The 25390-nt window shown below is 45.2% G+C and overlaps 1 protein-coding gene and 1 non-coding gene across 2 annotated transcripts; one reads left to right on the forward strand and one right to left on the reverse strand.

Moving 5' to 3' along the window:
• The first annotated feature begins 143 nt into the window (after window positions 1-143).
• Window positions 144-23226, forward strand: LOC120041027 (tripartite motif-containing protein 16-like). Its single transcript, XM_038985995.1, has 7 exons — window positions 144-742; window positions 1166-1261; window positions 15661-15894; window positions 16211-16370; window positions 16496-16555; window positions 22548-23088; window positions 23136-23226. Exons 1-6 carry the CDS (start codon window positions 146-148, stop codon window positions 23057-23059), a joined length of 1659 nt encoding a protein of 552 aa, XP_038841923.1. The 5' UTR covers window positions 144-145; the 3' UTR covers window positions 23060-23088; window positions 23136-23226.
• On the reverse strand, window positions 6199-6275 carry trnae-uuc. The gene has a single exon. It is a non-coding gene; the product is annotated as a tRNA-Glu (tRNA).
• Window positions 23227-25390: the final 2164 nt, after the last annotated feature.

Here is a 25390-nt window from a genome sequence, read left to right on the forward strand (position 1 = left end):
CCCTCCCTCCCTCCTTCCCTCCCTCTAAACTCACCTATCTAGCAGAACCAGAAAGGCCATACCTCCCAAAAACGAACTTCTGTGGAAACAAAACTGATCGGAGTCTCTGTGTCGTCTGTCTGTGTAAGAGTGAACAACTGTCCAAATGGCTCAGCAGGGACTTCTGCTGGACCAGGACCAGTTCTGTTGTTCTGTCTGTCTGGATCTACTGAAGGAGCCGGTCACTACTGCCTGTGGACACAATTACTGTAGAATCTGTATTGAGGGCTGCTGGGATCAGGATGTTCTGAAAGGGGTCTATAGCTGTCCTCAGTGCAGAGAGACCTTCACTCCAAGGCCTAATCTGAGGAAAAATAACATGTTGGCTGAGCTGGTGGAGAAACTGAAGAAGATAGGACTCCAGGCTGCTCCCCCTCCTGCTCTGTGCTATGCTGGACCTGGAGATGTGGCGTGTGATGTCTGCACTGGGACCAGGAAGCAGAAAGCCCTCATGTCCTGTCTGGTGTGTCTGGCCTCTTACTGTGAGACTCACCTCCAACCTCACTATGAATCTCCTGCTTTGAAGAAGCACAAGCTGGTCAAAGCCACCGCACAACTACAGGATAAGATCTGCTCTCATCATGACAAACTGCTGGAGGTTTACTGTCGTACCGATCAGCAGTGTATCTGTTATCTGTGTACAATGGATGAACATAAAGGCCATGATACAGTGTCAGCTGCAGCAGAGAGGACTGAGAAACAGGTAAGACCAGAACAACTTGTTGGTGATTGTCTGATAAACAAAGAATTAAAGATACAGTAGGAACTAAATCTATTTGAATATGAGAGAATTCAAATGAAATGGATCCACAAATATGAACACAGACCTTGAGTATATAGATATGTTAACCCAGATTCTCCAAATGTATCACCATTTTCTAAAGTCAAACACTATTATCATTCTGAATGGCCTTTTATGAGTCCAAAGTTCAGTCTCAACCCCTTGATACATGTAGGCCTACCATAAAAACTATAATCATTCATATAGCAACATAACATCATATTGTAAAGGGACTTCCCCAGGATTGTAGACCTTCCTCTCTATGGGTCCTATGTCACATTACTATACTATTGATCTACTGGACTAAGAAAGCTTCATAGCTCATTGAAGAGTGATTCTCCACAGAGGCAGCTGGGGATGAGTCAGCAGAAGGTCCAGCAGAGATTCCAGGAGAGACAGAAGGAGCTGAAGGACCTCCAACAGGCTGTGGAGTCTTTCAAGGTGAGTATTGTTGACCAGAGGAGACACACCATTTCACTTCTCTCCTCCAATCAGAGAGAGAGAGATGGGTCCTTATCCAATCCCACTGACCCCACTGTTGGGAACAGGCTGTCTGGACCCCTTTCATAGAGTAGACTGTTTAATGTAACCGACGGGATATGAACCCAGGTCTACCGTGGGAGAAACCAACATCTTGACCGTTACACCAAGAGGACATTCCCTATTGGACCGACACTGATTTAGAAGTAGCAGGCGGGGCTACCTCATCACATAACCATGAGTAACCATGACTGACTCATGTCCCCTATACATTAACATGGAGCTCTCTCTCTCTCAATTCAATTCAAAGATCTTTATTGGCATGGGAAACATATCTTTACTATGCCAAAGCAAGTGAAGTAGATAATAAATAATCATGAATGAACAGTAAACATTACACAACATTTATTTTCAAAAGAATAGAGACATTTCAAATGTTATAATACAAGTGAAGTGAATCGGGGGCGCTAGAGAGCGTGCTATGGAGTAGACGTGCTCCGCTCAATTTTGAAACAAATTAGTATTTATCTTAACCTCTCACAACCTATAACTTCAAACAAATATGACAAAGGGAAAAGGCATCAAAAAAGGGGGCGCTAAACAAGATAATTGGAATGAGATAGACAACGAACCAATTTCAACGTCGCCGACCCATGAGGAGCTAGCTGAAGAGGCTAGCTTCCAAGAGTCCCCACAGATCCTACTCAAAGTGACATACTGGCTGCGATAAACGCACTAAGCAAGAAGGTGGACACAAGGTTGGCTGATATCTCAAAGAGTATTGGGACTTTGGCCGAAACTGTGAAGGCAACTAAGGGAAGGGTGCACGAGGTTGAGCAGACGACAGTCGATCATGAGGCCAGACTACAGGACATAGAGAAACAGTGCGCAACGTTCAAAAATGACAACAAAACCCTGAAGGCCCGACTGGAAATGCTCGAGTCGCATTCAAGACGCCAGAACATCCGAATATGTGGGATCCAGGAGGACACTGAGAAAGGGAAACCCACTGAATTTGTCTCGGAGCTGATACCGGCATTGCTGGGGAGTGAACACTTCAAAACGGCCATCCTGATCGACCGCGCACACAGATCACAGGCAACGAAGCCGGCCAAGGGCGGGCCACCAAGGCCATTCATTGTAAGGCTGCACTATCCCCACACCAGGGATCTCATCCTCAAGCTGGCTAGTCAACTACAACGGAGCCAGGGTGTCTTTCTACCCAGATCTTACCTTGGAGGTGAGGAACCAACGGAAAGAGTATGATGAGGTACGCAACAAATGCAGGGCGGCCAACATCCGATATGGATTCCTCTTCCCAGCCCGGTTTAAGGTGACAGTCGAGGGATCAACACGTACGTTTGACAACGCAAAAGAGGCCGATCTGTTCTTGACAAGCAAGCTCCCCGGCTGAGGATACAGAACGGCTGTGCCAGCAGGCTAAATGGCCAAATACAGGCCAGGAATGTGTGTGAATTGAATTTCCGGCCTATGTCTTTTCGATCAGAAGATCAGAAATTGGGACTTATATGATAGGTGAGATGTTGTGGCTAATATAGCATTGTTTGGCATGTCATGTTTTAGCGCCACTCACCCCCTAACGTGAGAGTTAAGTTAAAACTTCTTGAGAATACAGGGGGTGCTGTTTTCGCATTAGCATAATTTGCTCTACAGATTAAACTGCCTCTTATTCAATTATTGCTCTTACTATATGCATATAAATAATACCATTGGAAAGAAAACAATCTCTAGTTTCTAAAACCGTTTCAATTTTGTCTCTGAGTGATACAGAAGTCATTTCACAGCACTTTCCATGACCAAGAACATAAAAGCAAGATGTGTTATGCTGGCTTCAAAGCTCTGCCTATATATGGTGGTGCCCCCTATGACCCGAAACACAACTCATTGGCCTTCCTCTGGGTGACAAGAGGACGTCAGAGGAAAAATGTCTTGTCTATCTGGGACTGACGTGAAATGAGAGCTAAATCTTTGGCGTGACCGACAACTTCCGGTTCTCTATAGCATGCGAATTGGAGCTACGTTTGTCTTCTGTTGTACGGCCATTATTATCTCCGTCTCGAAGTTTGTTTGATACATGTGACCAGATCATCGTAATGTATGTTTTTTCAATATAGTTTAATCAGATTATTTGAATTTTTTCGGGAGTTTTGAGGTGTTCCGTTGTCTGATTTTATTATCGTTTGAGAAATCCGTGCCACTCGACCGGTACCTGTGCTAAATGGAGTGGGAAAGTAACAATTCTGAACGGAACCAACGACTCATCTTGACAAAGGACACTTTGATCAACATTCTGATGAAAGATCAGCCATAGTAAGACCCAATTTACGATGTTATATCATATCTGTTGTGCATGTGAACTGGCCGTGGGCGCCTAGCCGAATCTGCCTGGTATAGCTATGCTAATTTAGCGCTACATTTTGTTTTCGTTATAAAACATTTAATAAATCTGAAATATTGTTTGGATTCACCAGATGTTGGGCTTTCAATATCTGTACGCTGTGTATTTTTCTGAAATGTTTTAAGATGAGTAATTCGTTATATGACGTTGGTCTCTGTAATTGTTCTGGCTGGGTCAGCACTATTTCAGATTGCAGCTGCAATGTAGAACTGTGATTTATACCTGAAAAATGCACATTTTTCAAAAAAAAAACTATGCTATACCATAAATATGTTATCAGACTGTCATCTTATGAAGTTGTTTCTTGGTTAGTGGCTATATATATTTTTATTTAGTTGAATTAGTGATAGCTACTGACGCAGGAAAAAACTGTTGGGAGTAAAAAAATCGTGTCCTTTGCTAACGTGGTTAGCTAATAGATTTACATATTGTGTCTTCCCTGTAAAACATTTTAAAAATCTGAAATGGTGGCTTTATTCACAAGATCTGTATCTTTCATCTGGTGTCTTGGACTTGTGATTTAATGATATTTAGATGCTACAATTTACTTGTGACGCTATGCTAGCTATGCTACTCAGTGGGGGGGGGAGTGGGGGGTGCTCCCGGATCAGGGTTGGTGACTCGTGAAAGGTTGTTATTTAATATTAGTTTATATGCGGAGCATCTTTAGATGACGAGTTAGTTCAAGCTTTATGTCTAGACACCCTAAGGTTTGTGTGTAAGCCAAGGAGTGCTTCGTTTGGGGAAGTCACTCAGTAAAGGGACGGGAGGGGGGATGGGGTCTGTGTTTAATGTTCACGTTTATTAATACAGGTGGCATGACAAGCTCCCGCACGGCGGGACGTTTTTCTTCTGGGTTTTGTATGACAGCAGCAATTTGCTTTAAAATAAGAAATGCCACATAGTGACCGAGCACAGAGTAGACCAGGTGGAATAAAGATAGTCAGCTGGAACTGTAATGGATTAGGGCATGTCGTGAAACGAGCTAAGGTTTTTTCTCATCTTAAATCACTGGGTGCTTACATAGTGCTTCTTCAAGAAACTCATATTAAACGCTCCGCGCAGGCCAAGCTACGAGTCGGCTGGATCGGTCAGATATACCAGTCTAACTTTGATGCAAAAGCGAGAGGGGTAGCAATCCTGATAAGGAAAAACATTCCTTTTGTTTACTCAACCTCGATTTCAGATCCTAATGGTCGGTATATTATTGTGGCTGGTACACTGAATTCGAAACCAATAACCTTGGTCAATTTATATGGACCCAATTTCGATGATCCATTATTTTTTCAAAGGGTATTTAAGGCCATACCAAATATCTCGGATACAAGTGTTATTGTTGGAGGTGACTTTAACTGTACGTTAGATCCTCTTTTAGATAAACAGCTCTCAAGGTCACTTCAACAATCAAATGCCAGTGTCTGTCTAAATACATTGATGACAAACCTTAACATTGTCGATATTTGGAGACTGACGCACCCAACAGACAGGGATTATTCTTTCTTTTCTTCAGTTCATAAATCATATTCCAGAATTGACTATTTTTTGTTGGACTCCAAACTAATTTCAGCAGCTGAGTCGGTTACCTATCACCCCATTCTAATTACGGACCACTCTCCTCTGTCCATGGTGCTGAAACTCGACAATATGTCGACAAGTCGGCGACCGTGGCGCTTAGACGCATACCTGTTGAAAGATGAGGCTTTTTGTCAGTATTTGAAGGAGCAGATTGCCTTTTTCCTCAGTACTAACGACACGGGGGATGTTGACGACTCCACCCTTTGGGAATCTCTAAAGGCTGTGATTAGAGGTTACATTATTTCTTATACATCAGAGAGGAAGAAACGTGCCAATACTAGGCTGAGAGAAATTGAAAGAGAGTTAGGGGAACAGGAGATCGTTTTTAGGACAAATTCCTCGTATACAGTCCTTGAGAAGATCACAAAGTTAAAGTATGAATACAATACCATCCTTTCGAAACGGGTGGGCTCTTTACTTGCTAGAACGCAACAAAGTTATTTTGAACTGGGGGACAAACCACATAAATTATTAGCAAGACAGCTAAGGCATGTACAAGCATCTAGAGCTATTCACAAAATAAAAGACAAGAAGGGTAAAATAGTAACAGACCCGCAGGACATTAATAAATGCTTTGCGCAGTTTTACTCAGAGCTATACCAATCAAAATGCGATGCTACTGATCCACAAACTATGGAACGCTTTCTCGCTGAATGTGAACTTCCTAAACTAGACAGGGGGGCAGCTGCCGCACTCGATGCAGGGATAACCTTAGATGAAATTAACACAGCGAAGGCACAATTTCCAAACAGCAAGACCCCTGGGCCCGATGGATATGTAATAGAATTCTATAAGAAGTACTGCGCTAGTCTATCTCCACTTATTTACATTTACATTTAAGTGATTTAGCAGACGCTCTTATCCAGAGCGACTTACACATTGTAAAGTTCATACATATTCATCCTGGTCCCCCCGTGGGAATTGAACCCACAACCCTGGCGTTGAAAGCGCCATGCTCTACCAACTGAGCCACACGGGACCATGCTGCGAATGTTTCAACAATCCAAAGAAAATGCCAAACTCCCGCAAACACTGTATGAGGCTACAATAGCCCTGATCTTGAAAAAAGATAGAGATTCCATGGAGATGTCGTCGTATCGCCCCGTGTCGTTACTCCCCATAGAAAACAAGGTGTTGACAAAGATATTGGCAAACCGATTGAAAAAATATATTTCCGACATCATACACCCTGACCAGACAGGTTTTATCCCGGGCCGACATATATACTACAATTTGAGACGCCTTTTCAACGTAATGTATCATGATCATAAAGTTGAGGCAGTGGTAATAGCTCTCGATGCAGAGAAGGCGTTTGATCAGATTGAGTGGAAGTATATGATGTCGGTTCTGGAGCATTTCGGGTTTGGAAAGGAATTTATTAATTGGATAAGAATTATTTATGCACACCCAATGGCGTCCGTGGTGACCAATCAGGAAATGTCGCAGTCATTCCGCCTGTTCAAGGGGTGCCGACAGGGGTGCCCTATTTCGCCTGCTCTCTTCGCTATAGCCATGGAACCCCTTGCTACTCGCATTCGGGCATGTGCCGATATAGCTTCTGTTAAAATAAAAGACACACAGCACAAAATTTCCCTATATGCAGACGATGTTCTTTTGTTTTTGTCCAAGCCTAAAACTTCTATTCCACCCTTACTTAACTTGATAAACACATTCAGCTCCTTCTCTGGCTACAAGATAAACTGGCAAAAAAGTGAGTTGATGCCAATATCACGGCCTGTGGATATGCAATTTCTGCAATCTACCCCGTTTAGAACAGTGAGGGACAAGTTCACAAGCCTTGGCATTGTAGTGACAAGAGACCTTGATCAGCTATTGAAAGTGAATTGGGACATGAACATATATCAGCTTAAACAAAATATAGATTTCTGGAAAACTCTGCCTATTTCCTTGGTTGGTCGTATAAACGCTATTAAAATGGTTGTCCTACCCAGGTTTCTTTACCTCTTCCAATGTCTACCCAATTTCATACCACAAAGCTATTTTAAGAAACTGGATTCAATAGTAACTCCATTTTTATGGGATAACAAGGCAGCCAGAATTTCAAAGAAGCATTTATGCAAGTACAAGATAGAGGGGGGCTTTGGCCTTCCTCACTTCAAACTGTATTATTGGGCTGCTAATCTGAACATTGTGTCTTTCTGGAGGGAAAGTTTACCTGCGATGAGACAGAAGGATATGCCTTCATGGCTTTTGATCGAGCAGGCCTCCTGTCAACGTTCCTCACTCCCTGCACTTGTTAATAGCCCATCATATGTGAAAAAAGCCACTTATGACTCCAATCCAGTCATTTGTCATACGCTTAGGATCTGGAAACAGATTAGGGATTTTCTTAACATACCCATTGTTTACATAGACAGCCCGATTAGCCTGAATCATGCTTTCCACCCTGCATTGGATGATGTGGTGTTTTCACAGTGGAGGGAGAAGGGGCTCACAACAATTGGTAATTTATACATAGATGGTCAGTTAGCTTCATTTCAACAATTACAGGCAAAGTTCAACATGCCAACAACACATTTTTTCAGATACCTCCAAATCAGGAATTTCTTAAGGACACATATCCCACAGTATGGCATGAAGCCAAATAGTCCTACATTAGATAGCTTGATCCTTGTCAAACCCCATTCAAAAGGGTCGGTCTCTAGACTGTATGATGTGCTACAGGCCCACATAGAGGTATCCACAGACACCATTAAAAGGGCTTGGGAACAAGAACTTGGTTCAGAAATCTCAAATGAGGACTGGATAGAAGCTCTCAGGAATATAAACCACAGTTCAGTGAATGCCAGACACAACCTTGTACAGTTTAAGGTGATACACAGGTTACACTACTCAAAAGTAAAATTGCATAAAATATTCCCGGGCACCTCACCACTGTGTGAGAGATGCAAGCAGGAGGAGGGGACGTTGACCCACTTATTCTGGACATGCCCTAAATTACATGCTTACTGGGCTCTCATTTTTAATTACTTATCTAAGGCCTTTGATAGAGTTCTAGCCCCAGACCCATTGATCGCTCTGTTTGGTACAGTTGATGGGAATAACCAGGAAGGGAAAGCTGTCTCTCTTTGTACTCTATTAGCCAAAAGGCTCATATTGCAATTTTGGAAATTGGAGACTGTACCTACCTTTGAAATGTGGTTACGGGATTTAGGGAATGTAATACATATGGAAAAGATTCGATACAACACCTCCAATAGAAGTCCATTGTTTTACAAAATATGGCAGCCGATACTGGATAAATGGTCTAGTCCCGCTTCATAACTGGGCTGATGATCTGCTGCTACTCTGTGCTGTACTCCACTTAATATTTATTTTTGGCTGAACTACACTGCTTGTAATGACTATATGCTGTCTTCTTATACATGTACCACCTAATAGGATTTTGTTTTATTTTGTGTATGTGTGAGTTAACTTTTGTTTTGTCCTCTAAACTGGCCATCCCATTCAACAGTACAATGAATGTCATTGTTTGTATTGCTGTCTTTTTTACTTTATTTTTATTGGAAAATAATAAACATATTATAAAAATAAAAAAAACAAGTGTCAAAGTAGTGGAATGGGGTAATGGGTTTTTAATGAGTGTAGGGTTAGTTGTCATGGTGCAGGAGCAGATAGGGTCAAAGTAGTGGAATGGGGTAGTGGGTTTTTAATGAGTGTAGGGTTAGTTGGCATGGTGCAGGAGCAGATAGGGTCAAAGTAGTGGAATGGGGTAGTGGGTTTTTAATGAGTGTAGGGTTAGTTGTCATGGTGCAGGAGCAGATAGGGTCAAAGTAGTGGAATGGGGTAGTGGGTTTTTAAGGAGTGTAGGGTTAGTTGTCATGGTGCAGGAGCAGATAGGGTCAAAGTAGTGGAATGGGGTAGTGGGTTTTTAATGAGTGTAGAGTTAGTTGGCATGGTGCAGGAGCAGATAGGGTCAAAGTAGTGGAATGGGGTAGTGGGTTTTTAATGAGTGTAGAGTTAGTTGGCATGGTGCAGGAGCAGATAGGGTCAAAGTAGTGGAATGGGGTAGTGGGTTTTTAATGAGTGTAGAGTTAGTTGGCATGGTGCAGGAGCAGATAGGGTCAAAGTAGTGGAATGGGGTAGTGGGTTTTTAATGAGTGTAGAGTTAGTTGGCATGGTGCAGGAGCAGATAGGGTCAAAGTAGTGGAATGGGGTAGTGGGTTTTTAATGAGTGTAGAGTTAGTTGGCATGGTGCAGGAGCAGATAGGGTCAAAGTAGTGGAATGGGGTAGTGGGTTTTTAATGAGTGTAGAGTTAGTTGGCATGGTGCAGGAGCAGATAGGGTCAAAGTAGTGGAATGGGGTAGTGGGTTTTTAATGAGTGTAGAGTTAGTTGGCATGGTGCAGGAGCAGATAGGGTCAAAGTAGTGGAATGGGGTAGTGGGTTTTTAATGAGTGTAGAGTTAGTTGGCATGGTGCAGGAGCAGATAGGGTCAAAGTAGTGGAATGGGGTAGTGGGTTTTTAATGAGTGTAGAGTTAGTTGGCATGGTGCAGGAGCAGATAGGGTCAAAGTAGTGGAATGGGGTAGTGGGTTTTTAATGAGTGTATGGTTAGTTGGCATGGTGCAGGAGCAGATAGGGTCAAAGTAGTGGAATGGGGTAGTGGGTTTTTAATGAGTGTAGAGTTAGTTGGCATGGTGCAGGAGCAGATAGGGTCAAAGTAGTGGAATGGGGTAGTGGGTTTTTAATGAGTGTAGGGTTAGTTGGAAGGGTGCAGGAGCAGATAGGGTCAAAGTAGTGGAATGGGGTAGTGGGTTCTTAATGAGTGTCGGGTTAGTTGGCATGGTGCAGGAGCAGATAGGGTCAAAGTAGTGGAATGGGGTAGTGGGTTTTTAATGAGTGTAGGGTTAGTTGGCATGGTGCAGGAGCAGATAGGGGCAAAGTAGTGGAATGGGGTAGTGAGTTTTTAATGAGTGTAGGGTTAGTTGTCATGGTGCAGGAACAGATAGGGTCAAAGTAGTGGAATGGGGTAGTGGGTTTTTAATGAGTGTAGGGTTAGTTGTCATGGTGCAGGAGCAGATAGGGTCAAAGTAGTGGAATGGGGTAGTGGGTTTTTCATGAGTGTAGGGTTAGTTGTCATGGTGCAGGAGCAGATAGGGTCAAAGTAGTGGAATGGGGTAGTGGGTTTTTAATGAGTGTAGGGTTAGTTGGCATGGTGCAGGAACAGATAGGGTCAAAGTAGTGGAATGGGGTAGTGGGTTTTTAATGAGTGTAGGGTTAGTGTAGGGTTAGTTGTCATGGTGCAGTAGCAGATAGGGTCAAAGTAGTGGAATGGGGTAGTGGGTTTTTAATGAGTGTAGGGTTAGTTGGCATGGTGCAGGAGCAGATAGGGTCAAAGTAGTGGAATGGGTAATGGGTTTTTAATGAGTGTAGGGTTAGTTGGCATGGTGCAGGAGCAGATAGGGTCAAAGTAGTGGAATGGGGTAGTGGGTTTTTAATGAGTGTAGGGTTAGTTGGCATGGTGCAGGAGCAGATAGGGTCAAAGTAGTGGAATGGGGTAGTGGGTTTTTAATGAGTGTAGGGTTAGTTGGCATGGTGCAGGAGCAGATATGGTCAAAGTAATAGAATGGGGTAGTGGGTTTTTAATGAGTGTAGGGTTAGTTGGCATGGTGCAGGAGCAGATAGGGTCAAAGTAGTGGAATGGGGTAGTGGGTTTTTAATGAGTGTAGGGTTAGTTGTCATGGTGCAGGAGCAGATAGGGTCAAAGTAGTGGAATGGGGTAGTGGGTTTTTAATGAGTGTAGGGTTAGTTGGCATGGTGCAGGAGCAGATAGGGTCAAAGTAGTGGAATGGGGTAGTGGGTTTTTAATGAGTGTAGGGTTAGTTGGAATGGTGCAGGAGCAGATAGGGTCAAAGTAGTGGAATGGGGTAGTGGGTTTTTAATGAGTGTAGGGTTAGTTGGCATGGTGCAGAAGCAGATAGGGTCAAAGTAGTGGAATGGGGTAGTGGGTTTTTAATGAGTGTAGGGTTAGTTGTCATGGTGCAGGAGCAGATAGGGTCAAAGTAGTGGAATGGGGTAGTGGGATTTTAATGAGTGTAGGGTTAGTTGGCATGGTGCAGGAACAGATAGGGTCAAAGTAGTGGAATGGGGTAGTGGGTTTTTAACGAGTGTAGGGTTAGTTGTCATGGTGCAGTAGCAGATAGGGTCAAAGTAGTGGAATGGGGTAGTGGGTTTTTAATGAGTGTAGGGTTAGTTGGCATGGTGCAGGAGCAGATAGGGTCAAAGTAGTGGAATGGGGTAGTGGGTTTTTAATGAGTGTAGGGTTAGTTGGCATGGTGCAGGAGCAGATAGGGTCAAAGTAGTGGAATGGGTAATGGGTTTTTAATGAGTGTAGGGTTAGTTGGCATGGTGCAGGAGCAGAATGGGTCAAAGTAGTGGAATGGGTAATGGGTTTTTAATGAGTGTAGGGTTAGTTGGCATGGTGCAGGAGCAGATAGGGTCAAAGTAGTGGAATGGGGTAGTGGGTTTTTAATGAGTGTAGGGTTAGTTGGCATGGTGCAGGAGCAGATAGGGTCAAAGTAATAGAATGGGGTAGTGGGTTTTTAATGAGTGTAGGGTTAGTTGGCATGGTGCAGGAGCAGATAGGGTCAAAGTAGTGGAATGGGGTAGTGGGCTTTTAATGAGTGTAGGGTTAGTTGGCATGGTGCAGGAACAGATAGGGTCAAAGTAGTGGAATGGGGTAGTGGGTTTTTAATGAGTGTAGGGTTAGTTGTCATGGTGCAGGAGCAGATAGGGTCAAAGTAGTGGAATGGGGTAGTGGGTTTTTAATGAGTGTAGGGTTAGTTGTCATGATGCAGGAACAGATAGGGTCAAAGTAGTGGAATGGGGTAGTGGGTTTTTAATGACTGTAGGGTTAGTTGGCATGGTGCAGGAGCAGATAGGGTCAAAGTAGTGGAATGGGGTAGTGGGTTTTTAATGAGTGTAGGGTTAGTTGGCATGGTGCAGGAGCAGATAGGGTCAAAGTAGTGGAATGGGGTAGTGGGTTTTTAATGAGTGTAGGGTTAGTTGGCATGGTGCAGGAGCAGATAGGGTCAAAGTAGTGGAATGGGGTAGTGGGTTTTTAATGAGTGTAGGGTTAGTTGTCATGGTGCAGGAGCAGATAGGGTCAAAGTAGTGGAATGGGGTAGTGGGTTTTTAATGAGTGTAGGGTTAGTTGTCATGATGCAGGAACAGATAGGGTCAAAGTAGTGGAATGGGGTAGTGGGTTTTTAATGAGTGTAGGGTTAGTTGGCATGGTGCAGGAGCAGATAGGGTCAAAGTAGTGGAATGGGGTAGTGGGTTTTTAATGAGTGTAGGGTTAGTTGGCATGGTGCAGGAGCAGATAGGGTCAAAGTAGTGGAATGGGGTAGTGGGTTTTTAATGAGTGTAGGGTTAGTTGGCATGGTGCAGGAGCAGATAGGGTCAAAGTAGTGGAATGGGGTAGTGGGTTTTTAATGAGTGTAGGGTTAGTTGGAATGGTGTTAGTTAGTATTATCATAATTTCCCCTTTTCCCATTTTGTATCACAAAGTAAAATAGATTTATATTATTGTCCAGTTGGGGGCGGTAATGCAACATATTGGATGCCAACCACCGTTAAACTCCAAAGAAGAAGAAACGTTATATTATGTCTATGTACAGTGTTGTAACGATGTCTCTCTCTCTCTCATTCCATCACTTTCGTGGTAGTTGGTTGTGTGGGTCTCTGGTTATGAATGGGGTGCTGACAGACAATCGTTGATGGATATTTATAGAGCTCTGATCAGGACGACAATTGATTACAGGTGTATAGTTTATGGAACAGCATCAAAGACTTGTCTTCAGAAGCTGGACAGAATCCAGTATATATCTTTAAGGATATGTATTGGTGCATTTAAGTCAACATCTCTATGTGTCTTACTAGTGGAGGCAGGTGAGATGCCTTTGGATATACGGCGTAATAAATTGTCATTAGCTTATTGGGTTGAAAGGCTGTGAGGTTGAGCATCCCACTGCTACTGTTCTAGATGACTGTTGGGAATATACTAGTAGACAAGGCAGTGGTTTTGGTTGGACAGTTGGAAAGCTTGCTGATGAGAGTGGTTTGAGGGAGTTGGAGGTTGGCCCTTCTGTGGTGATAGGGGATGTTCCTCCATGGTTACTCCCAGATCCTGTTGTTGATCTAACCCTGGTAGACAAAAGGAAAGATTGGTCAGATATTTATATTTTATCCAACTATGCAAGTCAGTTAAGAACAAATTCTAATTTTCAATGATGGCCTACGAGGGAACAGTGGGTTAACTGTCTTGTTCAGGGGCAGAACGACAGATTTTTACCTTGTCAACTCAGGGATTAAACCTTTTGGGTACTGGCCCAACGCTCTACTCTACTCTACCACTAGACTACCTGCCGCCCTTAACAAAGGCCTAGTTTACATTTACATGTGAGTCATTTAGCAGACACTCTTATCCAGAGCCACTAGGGTTAAGTGACTAAATCTGCCTAAAAAAGGTGATTTATAGATTTTTCACCTAGTCTGCTCGGGGATTCGAACCAGCCACCTTTCAGTTACTGCCCAACGCTCTTAACCACTAGATGACAAACCACTAAATGTTAAACACAAAGTCAAATGGTGGTAGATAAATGGTAAACTGGTTTAATAAAAGACTGCTGTTATAACTTTCAGACTGCCGTTGTTTTGGGGAAATAGGGACGTGTCTGTCTATTTCTCCAATTATCTCTAATAGATGTATTTATTTTAATGGTTTGAAGTTCTAAACCATTTTAATCAGGAGAACCTATTATTTCTAATGATGTAAGTTTGAGCAGCTTAGTTCTGGTCTGTCTGTTTATTTTACTAAATATCTCACAATGTGTAAATTTAGATGTTTTCATGTCAGACACCATTTTAATCAGGATAATCTCCTCTTTCTAATGACATAAGGTTGGGCAGCGTCCTCTGCTGTCATCGATCGCTAGACCAGAAATAGTCAGAAGTTGCAGTTTTTTCCTACTTCCTGGTAATGCAGACATAAACACACTTGGCACCATCGGGGATGTTTACTTTCTACACCAGTTGTTATTTTCCAGTTTGGTCCTAAGAACAGGTTTTAGTGGTCAAATAAAAAGGGAGACATTTTTTGGTGCCATTTAGGGGAAATGGAATTCTAAGGATCATTCCAGTCAGAAGAGGCTCTGTGAAGGTTCGTTTCAATTCATTTGCTATGGCCTCGCTGGTGTTCCAGCTCAGACAACGTTCTTTGGCCTTTTGGACTCGTTCTATTGTCCAGCCTACTAGGACTCAGGGGGGAGAGGCTGGGTTTAGCTCTGCTATGGGGCAGGCTACTGGATGGGGTACCAGGAGGGAGGAGAGTAGAGCAGGACCAAGAGGTGTTCTGTACCTGCCTGTCCAGGAGGGAGGAGAGTAGAGCAGGACCAAGAGGTGTTCTGTACCTGTCTGTCCAGGAGGGAGGAGAGTAGAGCAGGACCAAGAGGTGTTCTGTACCTGTCTGTCCAGGAGGGAGGAGAGTAGAGCAGGACCAAGAGGTGTTCTGTACCTGTCTGTCCAGGAGGGAGGAGAGTAGAGCAGGACCAAGAGGTGTTCTGTACCTGCCTGTCCAGGAGGGAGGAGAGTAGAACAGGACCAAGAGGTGTTCTGTACCTGTCTGTCCAGGAGGGAGGAGAGTAGAGCAGGACCAAGAGGTGTTCTGTACCTGTCTGTCCAGGAGGGAGGAGAGTAGAGCAGGACCAAGAGGTGTTCTGTACCTGCCTGTCCAGGAGGGAGGAGAGTAGAGCAGGACCAAGAGGTGTTCTGTACCTGCCTGTCCAGGAGGGGGGAGAGTAGAGCAGGACCAAGAGGTGTTCTGTACCTGCCTGTCCAGGAGGGGGGACAAGGCCTGGTGGTCCTGGAGAGCAGGGTGGCAGTGTTCTGACTCAATGAGGTGCAGAGAGGCTACTGTACCTACTGCCTATCTCTCTCTGTCTCTCTGTCTCTCTCTGTCTCTCTCTCTCTCTCTCTCTCTGTCTTTACTTTCTACACCAGTTGTTATTTTCCAGTTTCGTCCTAAGAACAGGTTTTAGTTGTCAAATAAAAAGGGAGACATTTTTTGGTGCCATTTAGGGGAAATGGAATTCTAAGGATCATTCCAGTCAGAAGAGGCTCTGTGAAGGTTCGCTTCAATTCATTTGCTATGGCCTCGCTGGTGTTCCAGCTCAGACAACGTTCTGTGGCCTTTTGGACTCGTTCTATTGTCCAGCCTACTAGGACTCAGGGGGGAGAGGCTGGGTTTAGCTCTGCTACGGGGCAGGCTACTGGATGGGGTACCAGGAGGGAGGAGAGTAGAGCAGGACCAAGAGGTGTTCTGTCTCTGTATCTCTCTCTTAACAGCGCTCTGCAAAGTCAGCAGTGGAGGACAGTGATCAGATCTTTACTGAGCTGATCCGCTCCATTGAGAGAAGGAGCTCTGAGGTGAAGGAGCTGATCAGAGCCCAAGAAAAGGCTCAAGTGAGTCAAGCTGAAGGACTCCTGGAGCAACTGAAGCAGGAGATAGCTGAGCTGAGGAAGAGAAGCACTGAGCTGGAGCAGCTCTCACACACAGAGGATCACATCCATTTCCTCCAGGTAACTAAACTGTCTTGCTACATGTGATATGAAATTAACTTCATGTGAAACTATTCATCTACATCATTATGTTGTCCTGTTTGTCCCTCTCTGTCCGTGTCTCTGTCTGTCCGTCTCTCTCTCTCTCTCTCTCTCTCTCTCTCTCTCTCTCTCTCTCTCTCTCTCTCTCTCTCTCTCTCTCTCTCTCTCTCTCTCTCTCTCTCTCTCTCTCTCTCTCTCTCTCTCTCTCTCTCCCCCTCCCTCCCTCCCTCCCTCCCTCCCTCCCTCCCTCACTCCCTCCCTCCCTCCCTCCCTCCCTCCCTCCCTCCCTCCCCAGAGTTATCAGTCTCTCTCCAGTATCAGTGTATCTTCAGACTTACCCAGCATCGTTGTCCGTCCTCTTCAGTATTTTGGAGATGTGAGTAAGACTGTGTCTGACCTGAGAGAGAAACTAGAAGACTTCCTTAAAGGAGAATGGACCAAGATCTCCACTACAGGTGTGTAGAAAACAATAAGAACATCAACTTTAGACCATTGAAAGTTCCCTACTAGTCATATACAAGTGGAATATGGTCTGATGATAACATTCCCTCTCTCTGTCAATGTGTTTGTGTGTCTGTAGTGAATATAGTGGATGTTGTACTGCCTCCAGAGCCCAAGACCAGAGAACAGTTGTTACAATGTGAGTCTCTTTATTGTGAAGTAACTAACAATCTCTTTTTACTGACACTCCTAACAATCCCTCTAGAAATATATAGCAATAGTAGATGTGTGGCAAAGAAGGGGGTCGAGTGATAAATGGCAGATATGTGAGAGCAGAACTAATAAACGGGCTCTGCCCGATCACTAAAATGGCCACCCCGATCAGAACTACAGATCACAAAATGGCCGACTGTCAAAACTACAAATCCCAGAAACAAGAGGAAACCTCAGAAGGTGGAGCCGACACACAGTTAAAGAGTCAAGAAAAACCAGGAAGAAGAATGGGTGGAAGGATCTATGAACCGTAGAGAAAGAGACAATAGATATTGGCTGGATTTACCGTGTATGAGCTGGACTGTTTTGGACTTACCTGTTGGCGTTTGGACCTGGACATACCGAGAACCCGATTCGTGTACCGAACCCTGCTATCCTTGACCTTGCCTACGACCTTGGGTGGACCAGGACGGAGAAACAAACACACAGGTACTGTCCTGTTCGAAAGAACTCTCATTCTGGGGGTAATTTGATGACAGTTTCCCACTTAATTTGTGACAAACGCTCATAACCTTGAAGAGGTTTGCCACACGATCTAATCAAAGACTGGGTATCTATCTGACTCCTCATATTTCTCTGATTTGAAGAGGTTTCGTGAGTTTCGAGAATGTGGGCATATGGACTAACCGCTGGTTAGGTAAAAAAAATTAAAGTTCAGTTAGCACTCCAAAGGGGAGTCAGGTTTTTTGTTTGTGGCTTTGTTTGGTTAGGACAGTTTCTCAGGGAAATGAGTATGGAGGGAGCCATACAAGCCCTGTTACAAGTGGCGGCCACCCAACAAGAGGCAACTCGAGCTCAACAAATAGCTCATCAGGATGCAATGCGAATGTACCAGGACACGTTACAGGTCCAGCACCTCACCAACCAGCTGCTCAGAGAAGAGCAAGAGAGAAACAACCGGGAGTTAAGAGAAGGCCTAAAGGGGCTAGCGGACCAAATTGGGGCTCAATTACCAGCTGCAAATACCCAGAGGCGGGACAATCATTTTCTTCAAAAAATGACAGCACAGGATGATGTGGAAGCATATCTTACCACCTTCGAAAAGGAGAAGTGGCAGAAAGAAGAATGGGCAGGGCTTCTGGCAGCATACCTGGCATGGGACGCTCAAAAAGTGTATTTCAACCTGGAGTTGACAGATGCACAGGATTACGATAAACTGAAGGGAGAGATTCTGGCTAGACTGGGAGTGACCGATACCGTGAGGGCACACCGCTTCCACCAGTGGTCCTTCCGATCTGGACAACCTCCCCGAACACAGATGTTCGACTTGATTCACCTGGCATGGAAATGGTTGCGACCGGAGACCCGTTCCTCCGCCGAGATTGTCGAGACCATCGTACTCAACCAGTTTCAGCGAGGTCTGAGACCATAGTACTCAACCAGTTTCAGTGAGGTCTGAGACCATCGTACTCAACCAGTTTCAGTGAGGTCTGAGACCATAGTACTCGACCAATTTCAGTGAGGTCTGAGACCATCGTACTCAACCAGTTTCAGCGAGGTCTGAGACCATCGTACTCAACCAGTTTCAGCGAGGTCTGAGACCATCGTACTCAACCAGTTTCAGCGAGGTCTGAGACCATCGTACTCAACCAGTTTCAGCGAGGTCTACCCCAAGAAGTGCGACGATGGGTTGGCCAGAACGAGGTACTTTCCGCCGACCATCTCGTGGGGCTGGTTGAACGGTATTGTACGGCAGGAACAGCTGAGCAGGCACAGGAGGAAAGATTCCCATTCCCCAGGCCTGGGCGAACCAGCGGACAGGGTAAGACTGTCCCAACAGGTGGAGGGGGAAGAGAGCAGCGTGGGGCCATGAGGAAAGAATCAGAATCGGGCCGAGACACTAAGGGAGAAAACGGAAACCGGGACCGGGAGTTGAGGGGGTCTCCCCCCCCGAACCCCTATTATCTGTTACAATTGTAATCTACCAGGACATATTGCAGCCTACTGCCCTATTAAAGAAGAACCAATGCAATGTAACCTCGGTGAAAAAGAAGATGATATGTGGTATGCATGTCCTGTTGTAACCACTGTACTTGAAAGATCAAGAAACAAACATATGTGCAGGATGACGGTTGAAGGGAAAGAGGTTGAAGCACTGCTGGATTCCGGCAGTATGCTAACCCTGGTCGTTGCAAACCTAGTGCCAACTCATAAACTGGATACAAGTCAGGATATCAGTGTTACATGCATTCGTGGGGATACCCGTCTGTACCCCACAGCCTTGGTGAGCATACAAACAGAGGACGGTCTGCTGGATTGTGAGGTCGGCGTGGTCCCAAAGATGCCATATGATGTAATATTGGGTAGATACTTTCCTAACTTTGAAGTTAAGCCAAAAAAATGGCATATTTGAGAAGCCAACAACCCTGACCAAGCAGGAAGAAGCATGGGGCCTTCAATCAAAGCCAAGAAAAGAGGTCTCCCAGGGGCCAACCTCACAGGTGCTAGTAGGGGAGGATGAGGATGAAGTGGCAAACCTCGTTGACAATGAACAGCCCGGTACTAGCGGGGCTGGGGTCGATCTGAATCCAGAGGATGACGATCTAGAACCAGCAGACCTGGCAGGGTCCTTGACTAATTTCGGGACGGCCCAAAACCAGGATCCAACCCTGCAGCAAGCCAGAGCAGACGTGCAGGTCGTCGATGGTACTCCCATAAATGATGGGATGAGGCCTAATAGTTTTCCCCACTTCATTATGAAAAAGGGTTTGGTATACAGAGTCTCAAAAAATAGGGGTTGATGTGGTTGAACAGTTGTTGGTCCCCACCCAGTACCGGAGGACAGTATTGGATCTATCTCATGGGCACATTCTAGGTGGACACCTTGGTATCGATAAAACCCGAGACCGGATTGTAAGGAGGTTTTACTGGCCAGAAATTCAGGCTGAAGTGGCTCGGCATTGTGGAGAGTGCCCGGAGTGCCAGTTAACAGCTCCCCGACCAGCTGTTAGAAGCCCGTTAGTGCCACTCCCCATAGGTGAAACACCATTTGAGAGGATAGCGATGGATATAGTGGGCCCACTACCCAAGTCCGCCAGAGGACACCAATACATTCTGGTCATTCTAGATTATGCCACTCGCTACCCAGAAGCCATTCCCCTTCGGACGATGACTTCCAAAAATATCGCCAAGGAATTAGTGCTCTTGTTCACCAGGGTAGGGATTCCAAAGGAGATCCTTACTGACCAGGGGACCCCCTTTATGTCCCGCCTTATGGCGGACCTTTGTAAATTCTGGCAGGTGAAACAGTTGAGGACATCGGTTTACCATCCTCAGACGGACGGGCTGGTTGAGAGATTCAACAGGACCCTGAAGTCAATGCTCAGGAAGGTAATCGATAAGGATGGGAAAAACTGGGATTGCATGTTGCAGTATCTGATGTTTGCCATTAGAGAGGTTCCTCAAGCCTCGCTGGGGTTTTCTCCCTTTGAGCTGGTATATGGGAGGCACCCCCGGGGAATCTTAGACATCGCCCGGGAAACCTGGGAGCACCAATCCACCCCGTATACTAGTGTCATAGAGCACGTCACGGCAATGCAAGACAGGATAGCCAAAGTCATGCCCATCGTCCGAGAGCACATGAGACAAGCACAAGAGCACCAGTGGCACACTTATAACCGGCAGGCTACCCTGAGGGAATTTCAACCGGGAGATAAGGTGTTAGTGATGATCCCCACGGTAGAGTGAAAACTACTAGCCACATGGAAAGGACCATATGAAGTACTGGAGAGAATAGGAGAAGTTAATTATCGGATCCGACAGCCAGGTCGACGGCCACAGGAACAGATCTATCACATAAACCTGTTAAAATCATGGAGAGAGAGAGAAATACTAATGGTCACATACCCTACACACACTCAGGAGACAGCCAAAGTAAATATTTCACCTACTCTGTCCCCAGCACAAGTACAGGAAGTAAAGACCCTGATCCAGAAAAACAGAGATGTGTTTTCAGAGATACCCGGCCGAACTGAGGTTACGGCTCATGATATCGTTTCCCTACCAGGGAGAAAAGTGAGCATGAGGCCATATCGGGTACCCGAGGCTCGAGCAGAGACAGAGAAAATGTTGACAGCTGGAGTGATCGAGGAGTCATATAGTGAGTGGTCTAGCCCAATTGTGATGGTCTCCAAGCCCGATAGGTCTTTGCGGTTCTGTAACGACTTTCGGAAGGTAAATGAAATCTCCAAATTTGATGCCTACCCCATGCCCCGAGTAGACGAACTACTGGAGAAAATTGGTAAAGCTTGGTACATTACGACCCTGGACCTGACAAAAGGGTACTGGCAAATTCCTCTGACCCCCAGGGCCAAAGAAAAGACAGCCTTTGCTTTTAAATACACCGTCATGCCATTCGGCTTACACCTTTCAACGGCTCATGAACAAGGTCCTAAAACCGCACCAGGCATACGCCACAGCTTATTTAGATGACGTGGGGATCTACAGCCCAGATTGGGAATCCCACTTACCCCAGGTACAGGCGGTGTTAGACGCCCTTAGAAAGGCAGGGCTCACGGTGAACCCTGCCAATTGTTACGTGGGGTTAGGGGAAACAGAGTATCTGGGATACACCGTGGGAAGAGGGTTAATAAAACCCCAACGTAAGAAGGTGGAGGCAATTAGAGAATGGCCGAAATAAATAAGAACTAAATAAGAAGCAGGTTCGAGCCTTCCTAGGGCTGACCGGTTACTACCGGAAGTTCATCCCAAGTTATGCCACAGTGGCCGCCCCACTCATCGACATGACTAGAGCCAGACATGGTCAAATGGGATGAAAGGTCCAACAAAGCATTTAGGACATTACAGGAGGCTCTCTGCTGTAATCCAGTGCTGGTGGTACCAGACTTTGAGAAAGAGTTTGTGGTTCAGACGGATGCCTCAGAGGTCGGCTTGGGAGCAGTGCTATCCCAAGAGGTAGAAGGGGTGGAAAACCCCATCCTGTTTTTAAGCAGGAAGCTGAAACCACGGGAAACCAACTACGCAGTCGTTGAGAAAGAGGCGCTGGCAGTAAAGTGGGCTCTAGAAAGCCTGAAATACTACCTGCTGGGGCCCCACTCACCTGGATGCATAGGGCTAAAGAGAAGAGCGCTCGGGTGATGCGGTGGTTTTTGAGTCTCCAACCGTTTCACTTTGACTTGAAACACAGAGCAGGGAAGGAAATGGGATGTGGATGGGTTATCCCGCATGCACGCATATTTTGCTGCGGTAGCCCGACCTAGGGGGTCAGATCTAGGGGGGGAGATGTGTGGCAAAGAAGGGGGTCGAGTGATAAATGGCAGATATGTGAGAGCAGAACTAATAAACGGGCTCTGCCCGATCACTAAAATGGCCACCCCGATCAGAACTCCAGATCACAAAATGGCCGACTGCCAAAACTACAAGTCCCAGAAGCAAGAGGAAACCTCAGAAGGTGGAGCCGACACACAGATAAAGGGTCAAGAAAAACCAGGAAGAAGAAGAGAGGGGTGGAAGGATCTATGAACAGTAGAGAAAGAGACAATAGATATTGGCTGGATTTACCGTGTATGAGCTGGACTGTTTTGGACTTACCTGTTGGCGTTTGGACCTGGACATACCGAGAACCCGATTCGTGTACCGAACCCTGCTATCCTTGACCTTGCCTACGACCTTGGGTGGACCAGGACGGAGAAACAAACACACAGGTACTGTCCTGTTCGAAATAATTCTCATTCTGGGGGTAATTTGGTGACAGTTTCCCACTTAATTTGTGACAAACGCTCATAACCTTGAAGAGGTTTGCCACACGATCTAATCAAAGACTGGGTATCTATCTGACTCCTCATATTTCTCTGATTTGATCTCTGCTGTGCTATAATCAAAGACAGGGTAGATACAGTATCTGACTTTACTTATTGTTCTGACTACCCTCATTGGGCTCTGCTCTTCTCTTCTTACAGATTCATGTCAGCTCACACTGGACCCAAACACAGCATACACACACCTCTCTCTGTCTAAAGGGAACAGAAAGGTGAAACGTACAGGCCAAGTCCAACCATATCCTGACCATCCAAACAGATTCACCAACACGTTGCAGGTTCTGTGTAGAGAGGGTCTGTCTGGACGCTGTTACTGGGAGGTGGAGTGTAGTGGGATGTGGGTTGTTACAGCAGTCTCATATAAAGACATCAGCAGAACAGAGACAGATAGTGGATTTGGAGACAATAACAAGTCCTGGAGTTTAAAGTACTGTAGTGGTGGTTATTGTTTCATACACAATAATGTTGAGACTAAAGTATCAGGCCCTCAGTCCTCCAGAGTAGGAGTGTACCTGGATCACAAGGCAGGTACTCTGTCCTTCTACAGTGTCTCTGACACAATGACCCTCCTCCACAGAGTCCAGACCACATTCAATCAGCCTCTATATCCTGGGTTTAGGCTCTATGGTACTGCTGAGCTGGTTAAACTGTAGTAGGGTCCACATAGATACTAGTCATGCTGGTGTAGTCTATAGCTGAGCTGGTTAAACTGTACTGGTCAAACTGCTGGTGGTGATGGTCCCCAGATGTGATGATTCATTCTGCTCTGTTTTATCTACAATGATTTAACTGATTTGATCTTCAGAAGATGTTATGATTTCAATGTTTTCATATTTTTGTAATTGCAATGTTTAAATCTTGTACATTTCCATGAATCATGATGTCTGGTGTTGATGTATATTGGTTGTCATTCAGAACCATTGATATGTTTTCTCAGTTGGTTCTCTGTCTCTATGTAATTCTCCTCAGTATCATTGATCAGCTTGTTGGTCCTAATTGATGTGTTCTCTGTCACCTGGAGCTGCATGGAAAATGGTCCAGGAACTAAAGGACAATTCAGAACTAGTCAGCCCACTACAAGCTGGTATCACTTACTTTCTACTAAACTATATGGACTGGTTTCCCAGACACAGATTAATCCTAGTCCTGGACTAAAAAGTATGTTCAATGTAGATGTCCAGGAAACCGTCCCTAAATGTGTCATCTTTCATCCTCCCATACTGCTCAGTCCAGCAACATTAAACCTGTCCAGCAGGTGGTGTTATTGACCAAACAATTAAACCTGCAGATATCTTGACCTGCCACTCAGCATGTCAGTAATGTTCAGAATAGTACTTTAATATCATTGGAGATTGATGGTCTTTTTAATCCATAATAGTGAAGACATCAAAACTATGGAATAACACATATGGAATCATGTAGTAACCAAAAATGTGTTAAACAAATCAGGTGGAGGCCAGGTCATCTGATGCAGCACTCCATCACTCTCCTTCTTGGTCAAACAGCCCTTACACAGCCTAGAGGTGTGTAGGGTCATTGTCCTGTTAAAAAACAAATGATAGTCCCACTAAGCTCAAACCAGATGAGATGGCGTATTGCTGCAGAATGCTGTGGTAGCCATGCTGGTTGTGTGCCTTGAATTCTAAATAAATCACTGACAGTGTCACCAGCAAAGCACCATCACACCTCCTCCTCCATGCTTCACAGTGGAAAATACACATGCAGAGATCATCTGTTCACCTACTCTGCTTCTCACAAAGACACGGCAGTTGGAACCAGATATCTTAAATTTGGACTCATCAGAACAAAGGACAGATTTCCACCGGTCTAATGTCTATTGGCCGTGTTTCTTGGCCCAAGCAAGTCTCTTCTTCTTATTGGTGTCCTTTAGTAGTGGTTTCTTTGCAGCAATTGATAGTGTGGGTGTTTTCTGTTAAGAGAATGTGTTTCTTGTTAAAAGGCTGAATATCACTAAAGGGAGTAAGCAAAGCCACTATGTGTAGTCCTGGGATTGAGTGTACTTATTGGTATAATTCTATAATGGACTATAGTTATCTGTACTTAATCCTATAATGGCCCGTAGTAATATTATAGTCCGATAATGGCATGTAGCAATCTTATAATTTCATATAGTAATCTGTACTTATTATTTTCTGGAAATAATGTATAGGTGCGCCACTAATATAATTGATCCAAGGAACTAGAGGGGAGGGGAACCCCACCTAGAGGAGAGGGGAACCCCACCTAGAGGAGAGGGGAACCCCGCCTAGAGGAGAGGGGAACCCCGCCTAGAGTAGAGGGGAACCCCGCCTAGAGTAGAGGGGAACCCCGCCTAGAGGAGAGGGGAACCCCGCCTAGAGGAGAGGGGAACCCCGCCTAGAGGAGAGGGGAACCCCGCCGAGAGGAGAGGGGAACCCCACCTAGAGGAGACGGGAACCTCACCTAGAGGAGAGGGGAACCCCACCTAGAGGAAAGAACTTAGATTTGGAAACAATGGTGGAGTAAAGCCGAGGGGATCTGGTTATTAGCATAAAGGGGAGGGACTATGACACTTGTATAAGCATGAAACTGTATAAAAGGAGTGGACGGAGTCCGGCAGTTGGTCCATTGCCCAGCTCGGCTTGTTACTTTGTAATAAAGTCTATTTGAATTCACAAGTTCTGGTCTCTGAGAAATATGATTGAGCGAATATTTCCAGGACATAAATGTCGAGCTTGCCAGGAGTGGCTACAAGGGACCAGCAAATGGTGGAAAACTCTGTGACTGCAGATGGGTCTTTCTGGACAAATTGCGCAAACAGGTGGCCACCTAGATGAGAGGTAAGCTTTTTATCTAACTAGGCAAGTCAGTTATTAAGAACAAATTCTTATTTACAATGACGGCCTAGGAACAGTGGGTTAACTGCCTTGTTCAGGGGCAGAACGACAGATTTTTGCCTTGTCAGCTCGGGGATTTGATGTTGCAACCATTATTAGTCCAATGCT

This window comes from Salvelinus namaycush, unplaced genomic scaffold, assembly GCF_016432855.1.
Source record: "Salvelinus namaycush isolate Seneca unplaced genomic scaffold, SaNama_1.0 Scaffold4, whole genome shotgun sequence".
Classification (NCBI taxonomy): domain Eukaryota; kingdom Metazoa; phylum Chordata; class Actinopteri; order Salmoniformes; family Salmonidae; genus Salvelinus; species Salvelinus namaycush.

Bases quoted from the DNA above. Each gene is read 5' to 3' on its own strand.
- LOC120041027 (XM_038985995.1), top strand. From the start codon at position 146: ATGGCTCAGCAGGGACTTCTGCTGGACCAGGACCAGTTCTGTTGTTCT. The intron at 743-1,165 runs GTAAGACCAGAA...GATTCTCCACAG, and splicing joins CAGAGAGGACTGAGAAACAG to AGGCAGCTGGGGATGAGTCA. The intron at 1,262-15,660 runs GTGAGTATTGTT...CTCTCTTAACAG, and splicing joins AGGCTGTGGAGTCTTTCAAG to CGCTCTGCAAAGTCAGCAGT.